Source organism: Pholis gunnellus (genome assembly GCF_910591455.1).
Source record: "Pholis gunnellus genome assembly, chromosome: 4".
NCBI classification, from domain to species: domain Eukaryota; kingdom Metazoa; phylum Chordata; class Actinopteri; order Perciformes; family Pholidae; genus Pholis; species Pholis gunnellus.
In genome coordinates this window covers 22,850,457-22,872,242 of record NC_136530.1, presented here as the reverse complement: position 1 = coordinate 22,872,242, position 21,786 = coordinate 22,850,457, and the positions used below count along the sequence as shown (strand labels likewise).

Below are 21,786 nucleotides of genomic sequence, written 5' to 3'. Positions count from 1 at the left end.
ATATTCTACAATTTATTTGGTGATAGCACCACAAAAACACTATAATTTCAAATGAAAGACGCCTTAAGGATGCTTCTTACATTCTGACCCAATCCTTGGAGATGAATCCAGCTTTAATGGAGAGCTGAGGTGAAACCTGTACGTCCAGGTTCTGTTCCATAAGTAAGAAAACCTCATTCAAAGTCCATACGAACTCCTAGATCTACACTAATATCTAAAGATAGATCCTGGGAAGAGCCCCTTTCTCCACAGTATGTTGTGTGGCTTGCTTCGTATATGCCTGGCCTATGTTTTGAGCTGCCTTTATCTTACACTATTTCCCATAAGCCCTCGACGTTTGTGGGCTAATCATCACGGCTCAACAGAAGCTGCAGTTTTTTCTGTGCTCACAAGATGCTGAATGAGAGATTGCACTGAGTTCACAGAAGCTAGTGGAGGCTAACTGAGCTAAACAGAGAGTGGGTGCTGGACTCACTGTTGCGGTGTCTCAAGGGTGGACCCGAACGCAGGACACTGAGGCTGGTGAAGTTTTAAGAAGGCGTACTGAGAGACCAGGCTGGACGAGGGACGTGACCCAGGGATCCAAGGTAGACGTACTGCAGGCTGATGAGAAGCAGGTGTGCAGACTGTGAGGGATGATTAGCTTTATTGCAGACAGGTGTGTACGACGAGCAGCGCTGGGAGCAAAGGGGGGAGCCAGGAGGACCACGCCCGCACGATTCATTCAATTCTGTTAACATAGATCTGGGTGATATAGATTCTATACACAAAAACACAGTCCTGACTATGACGCACTTGTAAACATCTCGTTGCGATCACAGCGGTTGAATTGGACGAGCACAATGAATGACATCAAGGTGAAATGTCTTTGAGTATTTACGAGGCGCCGCACAAACGGTGAAGGTGCAGAATGTTTGATGTCGGCATTTGATCGTCTCAAATAACTTCAGAATACAAACGCAACAGCTACATTTGTAGAGCCCCGCTGTGGTTTGAGATTATTCCAGCTGTGTGTCGCGCCTCTTGCGTATACGTACACGGGTGCCGAAACAAGACTTCCGCAAAGGATATGCACTCGCTTATAGCATCTCTGGCAATAGATCTGGGGGGGCCCACAGCTCACAGGGGCCCCTCTAGTGGGTTAATCCGGCCCTGGTTGCCACTCAGAGGGCGCACAACAACGAGGCTGTGTATATTAAATAATTTCTGATGGAACCACATGAGCTGAAAAAATGTACTCTCTCTGACTTGTTACATAATGATAGAGAGCATCCTCATCAATTCCATTTCAAAACTTTTAAAAAAATGAGAAAAACACACACCTCAAATGGGCCATGCACACAGATTTGTCCGTATTTTAGATCTGCAAAAAATGCTTCATTGCTATTCAGTGTGAGAAGAAAGCCCCCTCTGTCTTCTTTAAACCTCGTCCCCGCTGGTTCCGTCCACCTGATCTGAGCCCTCTCATCGCCAGAGTTTCATATCAATCACCCTCAACCAGGCCGCAGTGCATGTGGCACGTGCAGTGGGGGCTCAGGGCTCACATTATATCAATGACAATAACAAGGCTCATATGGCCCTATGCGCAACGCATAATGCGCATCAGTTATGTCAACGCCTGCCAGCATGATACACACACAGTGGGGCGACACACACGTGCCCGAGGGAACGGGCTACTCAAGCAGACGACGCAAAAGGTCCGTGGGCACGACATAATGGAGAGGCTTTGTCTCAAGGAAACCCTGGTCTGCATTAATGTGATGAAACAAGTTTCCTCCGATAGACCTTGTATGAATCTTAAAATAACTCCAGTAGAGGAGGTTCTGCAAGAACAGGGTCAAGTAATTAGTGGCCGTGGGCGTGTTGCTAGATTTCCGATTTGGAAAACAGTTTAGTTTGGCAAAGACTTTATTTTGTTGCCACCGCAGAGCCTCAGTCTCGTGTTGTCTTTATGCCACCCACAGATGTTTAATGGATTCCTCTCATCCCAACTTTCATAAAGAAGACATTCGGAGAAGATTTCACAGATCAGCGTGTGTCATCGTGGCCTTTCAAGTTATTTCAACCGTGGAACATTTGAATTAGACTCCGCAGGAAATTGGAGCATCCGGGGCGTGGGAGTTTATAAGGCTGTAAACTGGTTCTTTATATTTGCCTAAAGCTTCCATAATGAGCGAGATGTGGACCTTATCGTGTTATTCAATTATATGATGGGGGGGGGGGTACCCTTTAAAACAGTGCCAGGACATGCTCTTATTAAAGAAACGAAGAAAGTTATCTCTCCGAAACATGAATCGAAAATGAAACACAGACAAAAAAGAAATGTTGATGATCAAGGACATTCAGATACACTGCTGTTGCAATAATTATGGCGCTCACATCCCACAACAAAAAGTGGGGCCGCTCACGTGGACGCTCATGCAGCCGTGAGCTAATCTGTGTTGAGTTTGCGTCTGTGTTTTCATCTTCTTAAATGTTTTTCCCTGCGTTTCTGGACAATGAAGTCATTTGACACATTTGGCCACTGCAGTGTGTCGCTTTAGAGGGAACTCCTGTCTGTTCATAAGATAGCAATGCTGATTATGGTGTCAGGATGCATTTACGTCTGGTAAAAAAAAAACAACAACAACAAAAAACTGCCCAGTTCCTCCTGCTGCCCTGCTACATACTGTATATTGTAATTTAGGAGGCAGCTGTCATATTGAGTTTTCCCATTATCCAGTATCTACAGCATGGCTCTAGACTCAGAATGAACGCTCCGGTCGGGACTGTGCCATCTCCGCCGCTCCGACACAAAAACACAATCTTGATTTATGGATCCAAATTAATATTTAAATTACTAGTCAAAACAGAAGGCGCTTTAAGGAATGTGTTTTCACAGACTGAGCCAGTGGCAGGTTGGTGCCTCCCAACAGTGAAACACTGCTGACCCCTCATGGTCTGTGTGACAGACGTGTCTCTTAAAGGCAGAGCACTGAGGACAGGGACAGGGAAGGGTTGTTAAGGCTCTTAGTCCAAAATGTGTAACAGATATAGGAGTTAGTGAAACCTTCATTTCGAGCCTCATTAAGGACATTTGGGGAATTTTTTTGTTGTTGATCATTTTGCCATTCCTATTATATTCAACTTTCAGTCCAGAGCCCCAGCTTCAAAATTGTAGGTTTTGTTATTTTCCACCAGATTGAGACATTTTCACTTTGGGGAAAATAAATACTATTTTCCTGCACAGAAAACATAAATACATCAAAATAACTTTTTTTTGCTAATCATTGACATATCCCAGACTATTAAAAAAATGTAATTCATTAAAAAAAAACAGTGGCAATATGTAAACAAAACATTTATTGACATTTATTACATATATTAAATATATGGTAAATCAGGATAGATGTTGGTTAAATGAGTTAACTTAGTGAAAGTGGACAATAACAGCAATATACAGCATTTTATGACAGTTTCTTTTTACATGTTTTGTCCTCTAAGGACACGAGAGCAAAGCTTTTTTAAAGTGAGGCACAATGGTTCAGCAGATTATTAATCATTGTCACAGATCTTACATAAACCTAAAAAAGCCCTTACTGCGCTCACTAAAATGAATGTAAAGGTTGCAGAAAACACCTTCTACTAAACAAATTACTAAATGAACAATGAAATAATTACATAAATAAATCAAAAATATATGAATATTTATTTTTAAAGGCAGGCTTAACCATGGAAAAGTGGGAATTACACTATAGAGCCTGTCGGAAGACGGAAGATCACATCACCAGTCATATCATGAAGCTATTTTACATTATATACAAAAGAAAATGTAATCTTTGTATCAAAATGTAATCATCTGTTCTTTCTGTAAAACAAAATATGATGTGTGCTTACGTAAACTAGTACCGTCCAATAATATCATCAATCCATCCATCCATCAATCTGCAACTTTTAACAACATGGAGGTGTGAGCAGCGTTCTACATTCTTAGCCCGCCGCTTTTTTTGGTGGTCCAATCAAATGCAAAGGATATGATTTAAACTGTAACTATAAATATCCCAAATATTATGATTCACCCATTTTCACAGGGGAATATGTCACAGTACCAAAGCTAACTAAAGACACTCTGACTACCATTTCACTGGGACTTTAAGCTAGGCTCATTAGCTATTAGCAGGCCTAGTTTACGTGGTGTTACTCCGTTAAGACTTATGCTTTAGCCTCGGGTCTTATTCATGTGGTATGACAAACTCAATCACTAAGATGTTGAAGCATCCAAATATAGTTTTCAATTCAGGGAAAACAGGAAATAGTGTGTAAATTAGCTTGAGCTAATGCTATCTCACCAGCAGCTGGCCTTAGCTAACAGGAGTGTGGTCACTGTGGGATGGTTTTACCGTTTTTCTAGTTCTTAATTTAAAAAAAAAAAAAAATGTTCTAACCCAAATTACATATTCTATTGTAAAATATTTTTTATGATAAGCTCAGATTCCAGTTCTTAACTCAATTTTGATGAATGTAGCCTACTGCATTTTGGCTTTGAACGGCAACAAGAATGGATGGGATTTAGATCCTGGTCTGAAATGCTAGTTTTATGACAAGGAGTGAATTGATATTCTAATTGCTTAGTAGAGAAGAGGCACAACTGTCACATGTGGCTGTGACAGCAGTGTCAGGGCAGTGATAGTGTAACATTAGCCCACTGTACGCGCCTCTCCGGAGAGTGCAATTTAAATCACTGCCTGCATCTCTATGCTCTTACCGCTCTGAAAGGATCACCAGAAAATCTATGTTTTTCTTTTTTGCACATCATTCCTATTTATCATAGGACACGGAGGACATGTCCATCAAACCTTTATAGGTTTCACCTCTACTTCCTAATTCTCAATCATAAATTGTCGGGAAGATAGGAACTCTTAAGAAGTGTAAGATGATGACGTATCTCGACTCTGATGGGCCAAATGTTCCACAGCAGACATTTTTGACTTGTCATAGCAGGAAAGGCACATGTGTTACCATTCCAGTGTCCCTGTAAACCATGACAGTGTGACAGTGAGCCAGTGAGCTAGTATGCACAATACCAGGACCCCGGCACTGAGGCAGTTAAGTGTAATTCATGCGGACATCAGTCATTTCATCATTTACATATTCCTTTCCCAAAATGCATTTTGGATGTTCACATCTATATAAGTTATACAGCCACAACTCAATTCTGCTCTGCTCTTTAAAAGCAAAAAAGGCAGCAGCAAAAGTGGACCATAATTATTTTGAGAGGATACGTTCTCGTGAAATATCATCAATCCATCGCAGACCATTGTAAATTGAGACGTGCAAATGAAGTGTCAGTGGACCCATCTCGCGAAAGAGGTGCAATGAAAGTGGAATTATTCCTTTATATTGATTTGGCCACTAGCGCTCATTCATTTTAATGCGTTGTGAAAATAATCTTGCAGAGACTTGAACCCGGCTGGAAATGAGCACATGTGCTTAATTTAATTTATATTCTATCACCAAAAGCAATGCAGCATGATAAATACAGGCTTGATTTACTCTGATCGTTTACCTTACTCAGTCAAGTCTCAGTTTATTTATTTGTGTGTGTGTGTGTGGGGGGGGGGTTGAAATGAATGAAAACCATTGGCTACTTGTATGGCAGGAAAACCAGTTGTGTTGTGCTTTGGGTGCAAATGGTAAAAACGTGCAAAAGCTGCATAACTCCTTTAACTCCGGGGGAGAAGTTGGAACATCTTGTTTTCCGAGCTTTGCATGATTGCTGCCCGTTAGGTCTTTGTTTATAATCTAGACCTCATCCGTGGACGCGAGTCTGACCTTGTGCAGCTTTGAGCTGTCTCAGCAGAGCGTCCGAGCACGGCGGCTGACACAGCGAGACGTCTGCCTGTTTGGGGACAGAGGGTGTATGTAGGTCAGCGGTGGGCCCGCATGCTGTGACAGCAGCACGGCCGCTGCGCTGTGCAGCAGGACGGGGATCGGAGTGGACAGAGGGAGAGAAAGAGAGAGAGAGAGAGCCGGGGCCCCCCTCACACGTCAGCACCGATACTTCCTCATTTGGCCTCTTAAACACTTTGACATTATCAGGCCACGCAGAGCAACGTCCGCACTCATTATTCTCACCTTTGGTACCGCAGCGAAATGTGCAAAGAGGAGCAGGAGGAAGAGGACACCGGCAGAAATAAGGGTAAGGGACATCATGACATCATGGTCGCATGTCTGAAATGTCTGGATGGTCATTTGATGGGCAGATGTTCCGTCCATGTCAAGACACGCAACACTAGCGATGATCAAATACAGCGATGTTACAGTTTGGACAATGAAGAGCTGTGTAAACGCCACTTGATTGTAACATTTAAATAAAATTAAAAAAAATAAGCTACTGGCAAAGCACACTAGTCTAAGATTAAAAATGTTGAAAAGTTGATTTATGACTTTCCTTAAGTGCATAAATATAATAAAAGATTAAGTGATTTAAATGTATTCGTGACACAAAGTAGTTCTTTAAGCAGATCTTTTATTGAGTAAATAGTACAGTACTAAATACTTTCTAATCCCGAAACAATGATGACATACTGCCATCTAGTGGCTCAAACACAGAGGTTCAGATGATGTATCAAAAATGAAAATAAAGAAGGAGCCCTGATGGTTGCAAATATTAACATTTTATGTTTGAGATCATTTTACACTAAGAATGTGAGATCAGAGTAGCAATACCTTCCTAGATGTTGGTCCATTCTATGAAAATAATGGGTTTGTTTGTATAAAGTTACAAATGAGAGTATTACAAATTGTTGTCATTGCTGTAGGCGAGACTGTGAAATGTAACAAATGCTGATAAACATAACCAAAAGAAGAAGGAGCTCATCGGGTATAAGGATGCATTGAACCGGATGCAGATTTGATGTTTGTCTTGATGCTGCTTGGCATTTTTCCTGAGAAAGAAAACAATAGGGAGAAAATGAATGCTTTTGCTGCAATGTTTTTTGCAATGGAAATCTTAAGAGTTCAGCAAACGTCAAGGGAAAAAATAAATAGTCCCTTTGAAATATTAGGCTCATTCGAGATGATTTCTGTCTCGTCTTGGAGGAGGATGAGATTCACGAAGAAGTCATAAAGTTTCCAGCAGCATCATCTGACTGAATAAAATATTTCTTCTATCTGTTCACCTTTTACTATCCAATAAATGCCGTTTAGATGATCTTGTATGTGGAAGGGTATCAACATATGGTGTAATCATTAAAGAATATATAAACACTGTATTTATTAAATGACTTTAATCAAATTCAAAGTAAAGACCCAAACCACCTACAACTCATCCACATCCTAAAAATAAGACATCAATTAACAGTACAAATATTCTCACAATTAGACACATGCAAGGGGATATGAAGAGCAGCAAGGGCTTAAAGGGATAGTTCGATGTTTTGAAGTGTATGAGATCCTAATCCATAGTCGGTGTTTTACCGACAGTATATGGCGGCCGGCACGGGAGCAAGGTTATGTCACTGCTGTGGCTTCTCCAAACTGGGGGGCGTGCCGACCGTCGGCAATACACGGACTATGGATAATTACAACCGAACTATCCCTTTAACATCAAATTCATTGTAAGAACACTAACAGCAAACAACCAAAAGTAGTCGTTGTGCAATACTAACCCAGCTCTCCAGGTCTCCTACCTGGCTGCCCTTGCTGCTGTGGAGCCACAGGTCCTCCCATACCTGCTTGCTGGCTTGAAACACCACCAATGGTGACCTGCTGTAAGGTTGGACCTCCACCCATCATGGGCCCTTGTCCCGGATGTCCAGGGACCACTGGACCAGGAGGCCTACATTTGGAAAGCCCCTTTCCAAATGCAACTGCTCCCACCAACGCGCTAGTGTCAGCAGGGTTGAACGATGGTTTGTTCTGTCGTATTGCTGTGGGGGGAAAAAAAAATATATATATATATATATATATATATATTGAAATGTATCAATACATTTTAGATGAGTTTCCTCGACAGTGAAAGTGCAACATACCTGCACTCTCTGCCTCTCTGTCATCACGAGGATTGTTCAGCTTCTCCAGCAGATTGGAACAAAGTTTATTCAACGTCTGGATCTGTTTCTGTTGATGAGAAAATAACCAGGGGGCGTTTGAACCATGCAAAAATACTCTACAGCTGTAAGCAACGCAAGGCAAATGACTGTTCTAAAACTTTAGCAGCTTATGAGTAAGTCGGCATCGATCCACTCGTACCGGTAACCAACTGACCTGTGCCACCTCTGGGCCAATTCGCGCCGCCTCTACACTCAGCTGTTTCTCCTGCTCCTCCACCTCTGGATCAGGCTTGGTCCGCAAGTAGTCCGGTACAATCTCATGGCTGAACACCGGGACGCGCTGCTCTGTGAGTTTCTGTTGGGAAGGGGGACAAGCGTGGTGCCGTGAATAAAAAGGTCAGAGAGATTGCTAAAAAAAACACACATCAGAGAAGTAGAAACGGCTTTGGTACTCACTGCTAAGTCCTCATCTCGGTCCGGGGACAGAAGCAGCGGTATTATAACCTGGTTGCGAAAGGACGGCGTCTTCTCGTTCTTCAGCAGTTTATTGATGGTGTTCAGCTGACCGGATATCAGCGCGAAGTTGTCCAAAACAGAAGGCCTGAATGACACAAACACAAATCACAGTAGAAAATCTCATCAACTGACCAGGTAATGTTAGAGCTAACATATCTATTCAAGGATAAAATTGGATAGTTTGTAAACCTGTTAAATGGTGTGGATTACTGCGTTTACGTACCCTCCATCAAACAGAGGGATAAAACAATAGTTTAACAAACTTTAAACACTTCAATATCATATGGACAATCCACAATACAACTAAATTAAAATATTGTTTCTTTCATATACACAATTAAGTCTTAACTTGAGAACTTGACCGCAGACACAAACTAAAGGTCTTTGGGGGGGGGATGCTTTACTCACCATGTTAATCGCTCGTATTCATTTTCCAACTTATAAATGAAACTGTGAAGAGCGTTTTTCACGTGCGCGACACGAGAAACGAGAGACTCCACCGCCGCCTCCAACTGCTTCTCCTCTCGTTGCTGAGGGAAAGAAAGGAGAAATGCTTCACTGGTGAACAAAAACGTTATTTTATGTTATCATCATTGTACAACAGGGTTGCACAACGAAATGCGGATTGTGGTCCCATTTTGCTACACAAGAAACACATAAAATACGTTATATACGGAGGGAGGAGGATGAGTTGAGGAGTCTTTCCAGAGGAAAGAAGCTGCTATGAGGTCTGGTGGTACTGATACTTCACACTGAACACACAAAACAATCCAAACGACAGTCTGCGTTCGTCAAATGAATGTCAGTTTAACTTCACATTCAGGTCGACTTCATTGTGATGTTAACCTAGCTTAAACGCGAATTAACCTACGTTAGCTATTACCTATTAGCAGGCTAGCTATTGCTAGCTCTAAAAAATAAGTAAACTAAAAGCACCATATACACACATATACAGTGAATAGTATAACAAAGTACCATACCCTAAATGACAATATACGGGCATTAAAATAGCATTACCTGCATTGTTGAACTACAAGCTAACAGTGAAATGCTCTAAATCAGTCAATGCAGAAACACTTCCGGGTAACCGTGTCAAAATAAAAGCCCGTGTTTTGAACACTGCATTTTCACTACACGGAAATACCCCAAACACAAAAACGTAGGCCAAATCCTAATGTCCCCCCCCTAAACCCTCAAACCCTGAACCCTCAAGGGGTTCTTGCTGACGTCACCTGGTAAGTGGGTGAGTGTGAGAAACTTTGAGGACTTGAGATGGTGTTAATAGGACTGGGACAGCACTTTGCTGCAACATATCACGAAAACGACAACAAATAAGATGTATAATTGTGTGTATTTATTGTATATGAAGTTACTTCATCTTGTGAGGAAAGAGCCAGGGAGATGTTCAAATCAGGGAGTACAAAGTATAAAGTAAATACACACAATTATACTCAAAAATATAATTTTTTTGTCGTTTTCATGGAAACGTGATATGTTGCAGCAAAGTGCTGTCTCAAGACACCAACTTCCATTTCCTGTTTCTTTTAACCGTTATCTTAATGTGTATCTCGAGGGGGGTTCGCGGTGCTCTCGCGAACCTAGCAACCACTGTTGTTGCAGTAACCATAGCAGCCGGTGAAGTTTGGAGCCACACCGGAGCTACACCGTTAATTCATCGTTGTGAGCGCTATTAAAACAGAAGCACGATGGACGCAGAGCGAGACGACAGCGAGCAGAGTCTGCAGTCAGCGGCCTCGTTTAAGGCGCTCATGATGACGAGCAGCACGCAGAGCAACATGAACCTGTGAGTGATGAATGAATGATGAGCAGTTAGCTCACAGTTAGCTCACAGTTAGCTCATGGCTGCTGTGAACAAGTGAGCTCCGTCGGTTGGTTACAATGCATCACGTGATGTAAACAAGTAGGAATTACGACGGTTGATTGAGAGTCAGATGTTACTGTATGCAGAAACAAAATCAAATTCATCAAACTGTCAACATTTTCCAACAATCAGCCCTTAATTCACCGAGTAATTTAACATGCTGGACCCTGCTCCTTGTCTGGCAGGTTATTAACAGCTTTGAGGACACAGCACTCACAGGTGGGGGTTGAGGGACTCTTCTTGAGGGACTTTCGTCTGTTGGTGACAAATCAGGAAAAATACTTTAAAAAAAAAGATAACTAATTCTACTAGTATTACTGTTAATAATCATAATCCCTTTATATGACAGAAATAACGTTGTAATCCTTACAATTCTTCACACAGACTTTAAACAGACATATATAGCCTTTACATTACTAACTCATCACAATACTTATTCTGCCTGAATTTGGTAAAGGTGTTGCTGTCCTCCATGTTTGGCTCCAGGAGGTTGAGGATGTTCTTCAATCTCTGACTGCCTGAGTTCATCCTATATCTCCTAATTTTTTTCTCTCTCCTGGTGTCTCTTAGATATTTCCACTTTCTGCAACATTTTTTTTTACTGAACTGTGAACTTCAGAACAACCAAGCAAGCATTAGGAAACTTAACTATACTGTATATCAGCTATATTGTGTCTCTGTCCTTTAGAAATGTAAGCCGCTGTGAGAATGACCGTTGTAAAGTCCCTTAAGAGCCTATATGGACAGCATCCGATCATAAGGTGCTCTAGATCTGGTAACAAAGCCAGTATAAATTATCTCTTCATCTGAGCACCACTGGTTGTTGATCATCTCTCTTCTTGCTCTTCACCGATTGTATTGTCCGGTCCTGGCGGTGAATGGAGAGCCCCACTGGAACAACGGCCTAGTCATCAGCAAAGGAAAACTTAACGGGACATTTTCAATTACATACATGTGAAGTTTATGTAGTTAAAAGAAAAGCACTCAGTGGTTCTCAAGTTTATATGGAAAACACAGAAAGACTGGTTGTCAATATCACTTTGCAGTCATAATACGTATAATACAAAACGGAACAAACCCATGCTCTGTACAGTGGTACATGGTCGGAAAAGCGCTATACAAGCACAGAACATTTAGTATAAGTATGCTTATATGTGTTTTCTAAAATGATCACCAGATGGTCAAACGCTCAGGGAGCCTTCACTGATGTCTTTCTTTTAACGTTCCAGTTATGACCACCTCACCCAGATGCTGATGAAGGTGATGGATGAGCATCCACAGGATGTGGTGGATGTGATTGAGGATATAAGCCACGATGTGAAGCGGACTTTTTTTGAAGCGAAGCAAAGCACCCTGCGAGACCTGCCAGAGACTACGGCTGCTGAGCTGCTGGCTGAGAAGCAGTGCCTGCTGTTTGCTGGGCCAGAAGAGGATGACCAGGAGGATAAAGTGGTATCGGAAACATACACACTATGAATTTGTCTTGGTGATTTGAAGGGGAAATGACATACAAGCAATAGGGCTTACCTGTGAAACATTGGATTGTAAAGTGAAAGTATTTTTAGACATGTAATGAAGCCAGGTTACAAATCACTGTTCTTTTAACAGCATTTTATTGACTGTTATATGTGGCAATTGTCCAGAACTGTAATGAAAAAGTACTGACAGCTGTTATAATATGTCTGGTTGGATTCATAATCCTAATTTTTTTTCTTTGACATCTGGTCATAGGTCCGGATTTAGTAATTTGAACCCAAACAACGTTCTTTTCCTAAACCTAACTAAGTAGGTTTGTTGCCTAAACCTAACTAAGTAGGTTTGTTGCCTAAACCTAACTAAGTAGGTTTGTTGCTAACTAAGTTTCCTGTGAAGACAGATGTTTATTTTGAAAGGACTGTATGAATGTAACGAGCGTAAATTGACACGTGTTGCTGGCTTTGGTAGGAAAAACGCACGAAAAATTAGAAGTGACTTTTCATAACATATACAAACTGTTGTATGAGGATACGTTGTGTGTGCTTATAAGAAAACCTCATGACACAAAGAGCCCTTCTGTACAGACACACACAAGGCCCCACTCATAGCAACAGACCCCCAAATTCTGGTTGTTTTGTTTCTTTTTGAGCAATATTTTACCAGATAAATATACCTGTCTGCCTTTGGATGACAAATGCACCTAATGAAACTAAGTATTTAGTTGTCACTAATGATTAAAAGAGCACATCTACCTGCCATTTAAATCTTTGTGCCATAGCAAACTCTGACACCTGTCCATCTCTGCAATATACATAATACAATCAGACCTCCAGTCGTTGCTTTGAGTGGTTTTGTTGTGGTGTTCCCAGAAGGCTGATGTTTGTCCAGGGTCCTTGCTGTTTCACTGATTCACACAACTGTCACATGTAAATGGATGAGTAACCATTATAATGTTGCCTGCCAGGCTTATCTGAAAATATATTTTGTGGGTATTACTCATACAGTAAACGGAGCTGAATTTGTACAATTGAACATGTTAATTGGTCTTCATCAGATGGAAACACCGCTCCCTAATGTGAGTGTGATTGGCTTCTACTGGGAGCAGGCTGGAGTAGGTCTGGGCAGAGAGGAGATGCATAGGGTTTTCCTCGCACTGAAGCAGCTTGTTGAGTCGCAGAAACTGTTTCACTGCCGACTGTGGGGCAAAATTCTGGGAACGGAGAGCAGCTATATTGTTGCTGAAGCCGAACACGGAGAGGGGGAGGCAGAGAGGAGCTCTGAGGAATCAGCTGAGGAAGAGGAGAGAGAAGCAGAGATTGAGGAGGATGAGGTGAGGAAGAGAAAAGTACTCAATCTATGAACCAGATACTCTTTATTTATTCTCAAACTGTGGCAGGGGTCTTTATTTACCTCAGCTTCAGAACCAGGCCTTTATTTTAATCTATTTTTCTTATGTTAAAAGTATAGTTGATCATACTTTAGTAGGACTCCTCCCCTTTCCTGATTTGCACTTTTTAATCGGCTGTTAATGCAATCTCAACACTTCCTCCATGTTTGCTCCATGTTCACGTGTTTACCTCTTGAAAAACACAAATCCCCAAGTTGTCATTTACTGATTATTTTCAATCACATGTACTTTTCCGTTTTTTCTATCACGCTTGGCTTTTGTCGTTGAAACCCACGACCTCCTGCAGGGCTATTGAAAGCCTACCATAGGCTAAAAGGAAATAATGACAGAAAAAGCAATAAAACCTGCCCCTCTCCTGATTGGCTGTCTACAGAGCTTGACATTAAGCTTTTTTAGCCATTTGTCCTCCGGGAAAGGAGCTGAGATGTTTTACTTGCCTGATAGTCAAACTTTAAAATACAGGCTTATTAATAAATGAATCCAATCGATTAAGATTTGGAGAATTTTACAATTCTTTTCTTATCCTTTTTCTTTGTTAATAGTAATTTATAGTGGTTATTTGCATAAAAACACACAATTCAAATGAGGAAACAATTTGTTGGGGGGTATTACTAATTATAAGCAGCTTAATGCTAGTGTTAGGAAATTAAATAGGTCATAACTCTAATATTTATTTTAACATTTAACATCTCCTTCAACCAATAAAGTTTCTTGCTAAAACCACATTTTATTACACTTGAACACATAATGAAAACGTTGTAATTTACCTTCCTCCAATACAAACTTTTAATGTTTGTAGCATGAACGCACCATCATGTAACCGAAAGGAGCCTTTATCAGCAGGACTGTGCTAGGGAGAGACAGGTCACTGCAACTAGTCTGAGCAGCATGCATGATGCTTCTTCCAGCGTGTCCCTTACTCTTTTCAAGGGAAAGAATAGAAATGAATTGTTTGAGTAATTCTGGTGGTGGCTTTGCTTTCAGGAGGATCCACTTCCTCGGTCCACCTATGAACGCCTTCCAGCACTGCCGGAGGAGACCCTGGGAACAGGTGCTAACAAGTGTGTTTATTATGTGTGCAAAGAGCCGGGTCTTCCTTGGGTAAAGCTCCCTACAGTCAGTCCAGCGCAGATCACTGTTGCTCGCCAGATCCGTAAATTCTTCACTGGGAGGCTGGACAACCCAGTTCTCAGCTACCCGCCTTTCCCCGGGAACGAAGCCAACTACCTGAGAGCACAGATTGCTCGGATCTCTGCCGGCACACAGGTCAGCCCCGAAGGCTTCTACAAGCCTGCGTATGATGAAGAGGATGAGGAAGAGGAGGAAGCCTTGAACAGCGTTGAAGTGAATCCTGACTTTGAGGGCGTCTCTGTTGCTGAGTTGGCTGAGTCTTTGTCCAGCTGGGTGCATCATGTTCAGCACATTCTGCAGCAGGTACAAGTCTGATCCCAACAGGTGCATGGACCATTTTCTCAAGTGATAAGCGTATTTAATGTGTGAATATGGTCTATTTTAGGGCCGCTGTACTTCGGTGGACCTGACAAAGAAAACGGGAGATGACGCCAATGAGGAAGGAGAGGCTGAAGAGAAGGAAGATGATGATGAACCTGTGCAAGAAGTTGGACCCCTTTTGCTTACCAGCCTCTCCCAAGATGCAGGTCAGTCTTTCACTTTGGACATTTTCATGCCAAACCAGTTATGTGTTCAAAAGGTAACTTACGATTTCATTTCCACATGGGATCGGGTGACTTGTTGCCTTCACTTTTTAAAATGCCTTTTACATCTCCCCAAATGAATCCCACATCTTTACAGTTTCAGTCAGATTTACTCACTAAAATCTCCCAAACAGTGTCACTGTCCTTACAGTGCTGCCCAGCTGCCAAAGTCCAGATGATATCAGAAGGCAATAAAGATGTTGATATGCTCATCGAGGCTTTAGAATTAAACTAGAAAATGCATTTCCTGCAGAAAATGCATTTGAATTCTGAGCTTAAATAAATTGCAAAGCATTGCAGAACATGTGAAAGTATTTAAATGCAAATGCACTGCACTGCTGAAAAAGAACTGGAAACTGGAAGAATTGGTTACTGACTGCAATACCGGAAGAAGCTAAGAGCCGAGTACACTGGTAGAAAAGCTGGAAGCTAAACTGGGATACTGTCAAAAGGTGGAAAATGAAATAAATTAACTAAAAAGGCTGAAAGAAGAAATGCTTTGGACTTTAAAAGGCATAAATGTTTGAATTTTTCTTTTTTTAAACGAGCATAAATGTCCTGGTTTCTTTAGCTGAAAGTATGAAGAAGGAGTAGTCAATCGAACAAAAAAACAGAAGAAGTATAAATACGTTGTGACCTGTTTAAAGCTTACATGAAGTCTGTACATTAAAAGTTTGCAGAAGTAGCTGATATTGCTACTATTATACCATTTGGCCTTTATTTTCCATCAATCCACCCTTGTAGAGGGTCCCTGCAGAAAAGGGAAAAGGCTTTTAGTTTGAAAAAAATAAATAACAGGCCACTCAAAGGCCCCTTGTTAAACTCCTGTTACCAACTAGGGGCTTTTGTTTTTGAAACTCAGCTATATCTGGGCCCCCCTGGTAAACTACTGTTACCATCTCAGGGCTTTCATTTTGGAAATCCAGTCGCCTATGTGAGCTCCTCTTACCTGGTTGGTGCATCACCTAAAGAATCTAAGACCTGAAAGACATTGCTGGATAAGCTGGAAGCTAAAATGTAATCCTGTCAAAGATGGAAGTTTAAATTGTCTAAATATCACTGCCATTATAAGAAATACCAGTACCAGCACGGGAGCAAAGTCAAATATCAGTAATATTAATTTAAGCGTACACTAATTTAAGTGAAACTAATCTATACGTTTTTTGTCAATGAAGTCTTGTTGCTTTGTAGAGAGCATAAGTTTTACTTTCCGTTCAGTTCCCGTTGGAAGGGGCCGTCAGTTTCTCCAAACTGGGTGACGTGTTGACCGTTATCAACAGTAGATAATACACTGACAATGGATAAGTAAACCAAACCTTTGTCCTTAAAGGCAGCTAAATCTTTTTAATATTTGTGTCTCTCAGAAAAGTTCAACATTCCTCCCTGGACCTTGAGGTTGTCCTCCACTCTCACCTTCCAGCATGCATTGGCTGTGATACGTTCTAACCTTTGGCCAGGGGCATACGCATACAGTTGTGGAAAGTACGTGAAAAGATCAGAATACTCTCACTTCCTGTGTTTGATTTCTCACAGTATCCTAAAGACAACGTTGTAATTTACAACCAACTATGTGCTGTCTCTTGATTTAGGACGTTTGAGAACATATATATTGGATGGGGTCTGAAGTATGTAGGTGAAGGCTACAGCCCAGCTGTACCCCCGTCACCACAGAACGAATATCCAAACGGACCAGAAATCACAGAGGCCCTGGACCCATCACTGGAGGAGGAGCAGGCACTGAAACAAACTCTGGATGAGGAGCAAGATGCCGAGGAAGAGCTGGAGGACATAGACGATGAGGACGAGGAGGACGAGGAGGAAGATGACGATTGAGAAAACAGTTACATATTTAAATAAATCAGTTTATTATAAATCAGTTTATTATAAATCAGTTTATTCAGCAACATGGCTTGCTGTTGTAAATTCAGGTTAATAAGTTCAACATCTGAACAGGTCACTTGTGTAAAGATGAGGCAATGCTTGCGGTGGCAATGTACCAAATGTTTGTTAAAGGTTTCCTGTGGAAGTTTTGACCACTATGGAACAATGTTTTACAGATGTTGGTTATTTCCCTCTGATGTTAGAGAGGGAGGGGAGGCTTTTATTTTTGATCCAGCTGGTTCTGCACTAGCTGCAGTGCGCACCGCTAACCTGCAGTCAGCACATGTGAGCAAAGTAGTAAACAAAAACATGTAGCCTAATGTATGTTATGGTCATAATATACCCTGCAAAAGAATAAAAACCCTTCACCAAATAATTCAGTTTCTTCTGTCGTTTCACATCTAGTTACAAACACACACTTAATAATGAAGCAGAGAGTCTCTAACGGGTGCAATCGTTTTTATTTCCTGGTATAAAAGCACCTTTAGTCTGTTAGACTGTGGCACGTTTCGGCCTCAGCCCAGGTCTCATAGCTACGATCAAGGTTCTGTACCAACACATTGAGAGTGTACTCAAAATGAATGAAGGTCATAGGGCTCCCTTCAGAGTCCAGAGAGAGGGGAGACAGGACTGCTCTCCCTCAGGGATGCTGTTTGTGTTGATTATTGAACCCACGTTGAACAAAATAAGAGCAAACATCAAAGGTCGGGTTTTAAAGGTCACATTTTATCAGCTACTGCTGACATCAATGTTCTTTTTTATTAAAAACCAGAGGGAGATTAGTCAACTGGGGACTATTTGTTCAAGATGTTGGCACCATATCAGCTGCGAAGATTCATTTTGCAAAAAATTGAAGGGCTGGAGGGGGGGTCCGCCCAGTCTACCAGGAGGGTGGACCTTAAATGAGGTTTTTAATTGTCTTGCCGTGTACGTTGGTAACACAAATATAGTCCATAAGAACTGAGAGGGGGTGGTAGAGAGAATAGAAGGTGTCCTACACAGAGATGGGCAAAAATACATCAAAATGTATTTTGATACAAAATACAAAATACCCCCAAATAAATGTATTACAACAAAATACAAAATACAAAATACTGGTGCCAGAAAATGTAACAAATACATGTATTTTGTATTTAAAATATAGGAAATACTTTTTTCTGGATTTTCTGTTTTCTCACAATTTGGTATAGCAGAGCATTCAGGTTTGGGCTATAATGTACACAAAGCTCTGGTGAACCGCACAAAAAGGAAGAACAGTCACGGAATGTCAGTGTAACTAAGCAAAGCTATTACAAGACAACAACTTGATTGATTATGTATATATATATATATTTGTATTAATGGGACTTAACAGCCCATAAACTTTGGCGTTGTATCAACAAGAAAATATTCATCACATATGACATACAAGCTCCCAATCTCCCTCTTCTTAAATGATTCTGGCAGTCCCTTCAAAATCATTGCTACTAACAGCCCGTCACTCAATGTCTCACCTGCGTTTCTCAATGCTGTGGTGGCGGTCTCTGCGCGTATAACATACTCCGTCACACTCTCACTGCTCGACTTTTGAAGCAAAGTCAGTTCTGTATACACACTAATTACGTGTGGCTTCCCTTTGCCAGCATAATAGTCTCTCAGAATCGTCAGTACTTTCCGCCCATCGTCTGCCGCTTCTCTCATTACTAGCGACAAACTTTTATCATCCAGAAACTGGATTAGCTCTGCGTATGCTTTGGCATTTTTCGTCTCGTAGGCTGCCGGTTCTTCATCCTCGGTGGGCTCATTTAAAATAGTATCCTTTAGCCCTTGCAACCGAAGATGGCCCAAAAATTTCGTCTCCCACAGTTCATAATTTCGCCTACTCATGGTGCTAGCATAGTATGCGAACTCTCACTGGACACGCGGTACGTTGCGACTTTTCTCTCGGTGGTACTTCGCTGGATAATTTTCTCTGGGTGACCCTGGGTAGCTGTGGAAAACTCTGGGCCCATAACCTGTTAGCAGATGTAGATTGTACAGCGATGCTGGCGTGTATACCCAGTGCTAACCCGAATGTAATTACGGAGGAATAAAACAACGTGGGGCATCACTTCTGTTCAGTGGAACTCTTTTTTCAAAGTAAAACTTTATTGACTCATGTCACCTTCAGCACCTCTTATTGGCTGTTCTCTTTGTCCATCACACAGTATCTGAATTAACTCTATAAAGCCTGCATATGACAATACAAATAGATAACATATAATTGAGAACACATTTCTACGTGCAATGCCTACCCTGTGAACATTGGTTCCAGTGGCGGCTGGTCAATAGGGGGCCATGGGGCCTGACCCCACCTTGAGCCCCCAAAAAAAAGAAGAAAAGAAAATCCTGTGCTTTTATTTTGAAGGGGATTTTGTATGCAGCCTGTCTGCTCATCATCTCCGCTTGTGTGCACGGCTCAAAACGCGCAGCTAGTGGGGCTGGCCCCACCGAGGCGGGTCTATGAAGCAGTTTAGCCAATTGCTGATTAAAGATAGAAATGAGTGACATACAATTTACCCAATCAGCGTCCTCAAATAGATTCAGAGTGGGGCCAAAATGATTTGGCCCCAAGCTGCGCGTTCTCGTCAGGAGAAGTCTCCACAGGCGAGCCCGAGCGCTACTCCCCCAAGACCCGTTTGAGAGGAGAAGTTTTAGGAGAAACTACAGGCCAAAGAGCTGACCCCAGATAAGCCTGACCTCACAATCAGACAGCAGACTAGCGGGAAAAGGAAGCAGTACATGAAGCTTCTCTACTAGCTGTACCAGACAGGTTTGGCTAGCTGGATGCAGTCATGCTAATAACTTAAAACAACGGGAACAGATCCAGCACGGACAGTTACGGGAGTGCGGGATGAGGAGGTAAGGAAACATGAAAAAACCAGGTTTGGGAGTGAGGGATGAGGAGGTAAGGAAACATGAGAACACCAGGGCACACATGAGAACTCTGTCAAGCTACATATTAGGCAAAGTGAACATCTTTTCTTCTACATAGTTGTCCTCAGTCTCATCTGCTTAACTTGGTCATGGAGGCATCAATATTTAATTGAGATGGTAAATTAACAGTGAAAACTCATCATAGCTTATATCTATATATGCATTTTATATTAATATATATATATATATATCGCTAACGTTGTAGCTAGAAAAATATGAATTACTTCACAAGCTAAAAAAGTCATAGTTTAGCTTTAGCATGTCGAATAAAGTAATAAATAAGTCACAGTATAGCATATTGAATAAAGTCATAGTAGGCCTATATTATGTCAAAAAAAGTCATAGTAGTAAAATGTAAATTGGGTAATAGAAAGACGTATTATTATTATTTGTCTTAATAACTATTAACCACCAAATACTTCAGTTCAAAACAGTTTTAAGGTCTTAAATCCATCAACTGACTAATTCCCAAACTCAGGAGCAGGTGAGATTGGATGTTGCTATAGTTACCATCAAGTACACGGGATGCAATATATTAGCATTTGAATATGAATTTGCAAACATAGACAGCTTAACAATGTTAAAAGGAGAATTTGTTGAGTTACTTGCAACAGCTTAAACTTTTGTTCTGACTTGTGACTCTGCAAAGCAATAGACACATTTTATTTGTAATATACAGTGTTATTTCATTACTGCTAACTGGTCATAATGTGTGGAGTTTTGTGAAAACTGTGCCATGGAAAACATAGTGAACGCTGGACTAGCAAATAGTGAATTCATAAAAGAAGACATTATCTGCCCTTGAGAATAGAATAGAATGCTGGATGGAACACGCACTGTTCTCTGACTCGAATAAATTAGAATGTTGACGTGTCATCTTATGTATGAAGCCAGGTTAATATGCAAATTAAACTCAGTATCTTCCAAAACTTTACAGAGGACAGCCGGACAGCTCTGAGGCTCTGAGGCTCTGAGGTAGGCCGTGGGAAAACAACTGCTCATAATTTATAGTACAGTTTTATTTTATTTGACTGTGGTCAGACTTCCTGGGGGGGCTCCCTGTTGACGTGAAGGTCTATCATCCGGCTAGTTGGCTGAGGCTTTTCAACCTATTACAGTTGGGTGTTGCCCTTTCATGTAAGCAGATTCATGCTCACTGTGTTGAGCTGTTTGGAGAGTGTCCTGCAGTATATGTTAACAACTACATTCTGGATAGTAGCCCATGGCTTCTCGGAACCAAAGGTGACGGTGAGCGTTCGAACTGTGGGGAAGACTCGGTAGCGCTCTGCCACCTGCAGTTGTAGAAATGTTGTATAGTATGGAAAAAAAACAACTCCACAGAGGACAGCTGGATAGCTCTGAGGTAGGCCGCAGCATATTTTCAGAACTACCCCCAGGTAGTAGCTGGCTTCTCGGAGCCAATGCTGACGGTGAGTGTTTGAACTGGGGGGAAGACTCAGTCGCGCTCTTGAGTCCTGCCAATGATAGGTCACTGTGTGGCTTACTTCACTGGGTGGGGCAAGCCGCAGGCTGCCGTCAGCAGAGTGTAAAGATGGTCGGCCAGTTTTCAGTGCTACCTGGGGGCAGGAAGTCTTTGTGCCAGTCTGCCTCAGAGCTCACTTCAAGCTTCCCGTGGGTCTGATGTAGGATGCTGTGGTAAGATACTTGCACCAAACTCCTGTCGTGTAAACCAGTAGCATATCTGACCTGTAACTTTGGATTCAGAATAGACTTTGACTGCTACCACTTTTTGTTATTTGGCTCAGGATGTTTGGTGCCACCAGACTGATTTTAGGATTACCAAATCCCTCCTTGAATATCAAATTGTTCACATTGATTATTAACTTAGTAGAATAAAAAAGAGCTTAGCTTACAGGAGAGAAAGGGAAATGTAGACATCTTTATTTAAAAAATATAGTG

At 41.6% G+C, this 21,786-nt stretch overlaps 2 protein-coding genes across 4 annotated transcripts; one reads left to right on the top strand and one right to left on the bottom strand.

Annotated features, from left to right (window-relative positions):
• Positions 1-6,504: 6,504 nt before the first annotated feature.
• Positions 6,505-9,630, bottom strand: med8 (mediator complex subunit 8). Of its 3 annotated transcripts, none has more exons than XM_079158087.1 (7): positions 9,567-9,630; positions 8,958-9,079; positions 8,490-8,634; positions 8,248-8,388; positions 8,013-8,100; positions 7,650-7,910; positions 6,505-6,926 (listed from the first exon to the last, which is right to left on the bottom strand). In XM_079158087.1, exons 1-7 carry the CDS (start codon positions 9,570-9,572, stop codon positions 6,856-6,858), a joined length of 834 nt encoding a protein of 277 aa, XP_079014213.1. In that variant the 5' UTR covers positions 9,573-9,630; the 3' UTR covers positions 6,505-6,855. The 3 variants fall into 3 exon arrangements, with proteins under 3 accessions (XP_079014213.1, XP_079014214.1, XP_079014215.1); XM_079158088.1 differs by having other exon boundaries at positions 7,671-7,910; XM_079158089.1 differs by having other exon boundaries at positions 7,713-7,910.
• A 254-nt stretch (positions 9,631-9,884) lies between these two features.
• Positions 9,885-17,253, top strand: rsph4a (radial spoke head component 4A). Its single transcript, XM_079158479.1, has 7 exons — positions 9,885-10,353; positions 11,661-11,883; positions 12,962-13,237; positions 14,300-14,749; positions 14,832-14,973; positions 16,395-16,512; positions 16,620-17,253. Exons 1-7 carry the CDS (start codon positions 10,256-10,258, stop codon positions 16,861-16,863), a joined length of 1,551 nt encoding a protein of 516 aa, XP_079014605.1. The 5' UTR covers positions 9,885-10,255; the 3' UTR covers positions 16,864-17,253.
• The last annotated feature ends 4,533 nt before the right edge of the window (positions 17,254-21,786 follow it).

Bases quoted from the DNA above. Each gene is read 5' to 3' on its own strand.
- rsph4a (XM_079158479.1), top strand. From the start codon at position 10,256: ATGGACGCAGAGCGAGACGACAGCGAGCAGAGTCTGCAGTCAGCGGCC. The intron at 11,884-12,961 runs GTATCGGAAACA...GGTCTTCATCAG, and splicing joins ATGACCAGGAGGATAAAGTG to ATGGAAACACCGCTCCCTAA. The intron at 13,238-14,299 runs GTGAGGAAGAGA...CTTTGCTTTCAG, and splicing joins CAGAGATTGAGGAGGATGAG to GAGGATCCACTTCCTCGGTC.
- med8 (XM_079158087.1), bottom strand. The intron at 8,389-8,489 runs GTGAGTACCAAA...CCTTCCCAACAG, and splicing joins ACCGAGATGAGGACTTAGCA to AAACTCACAGAGCAGCGCGT. The intron at 8,101-8,247 runs GTCAGTTGGTTA...TCTCATCAACAG, and splicing joins TTGGCCCAGAGGTGGCACAG to AAACAGATCCAGACGTTGAA.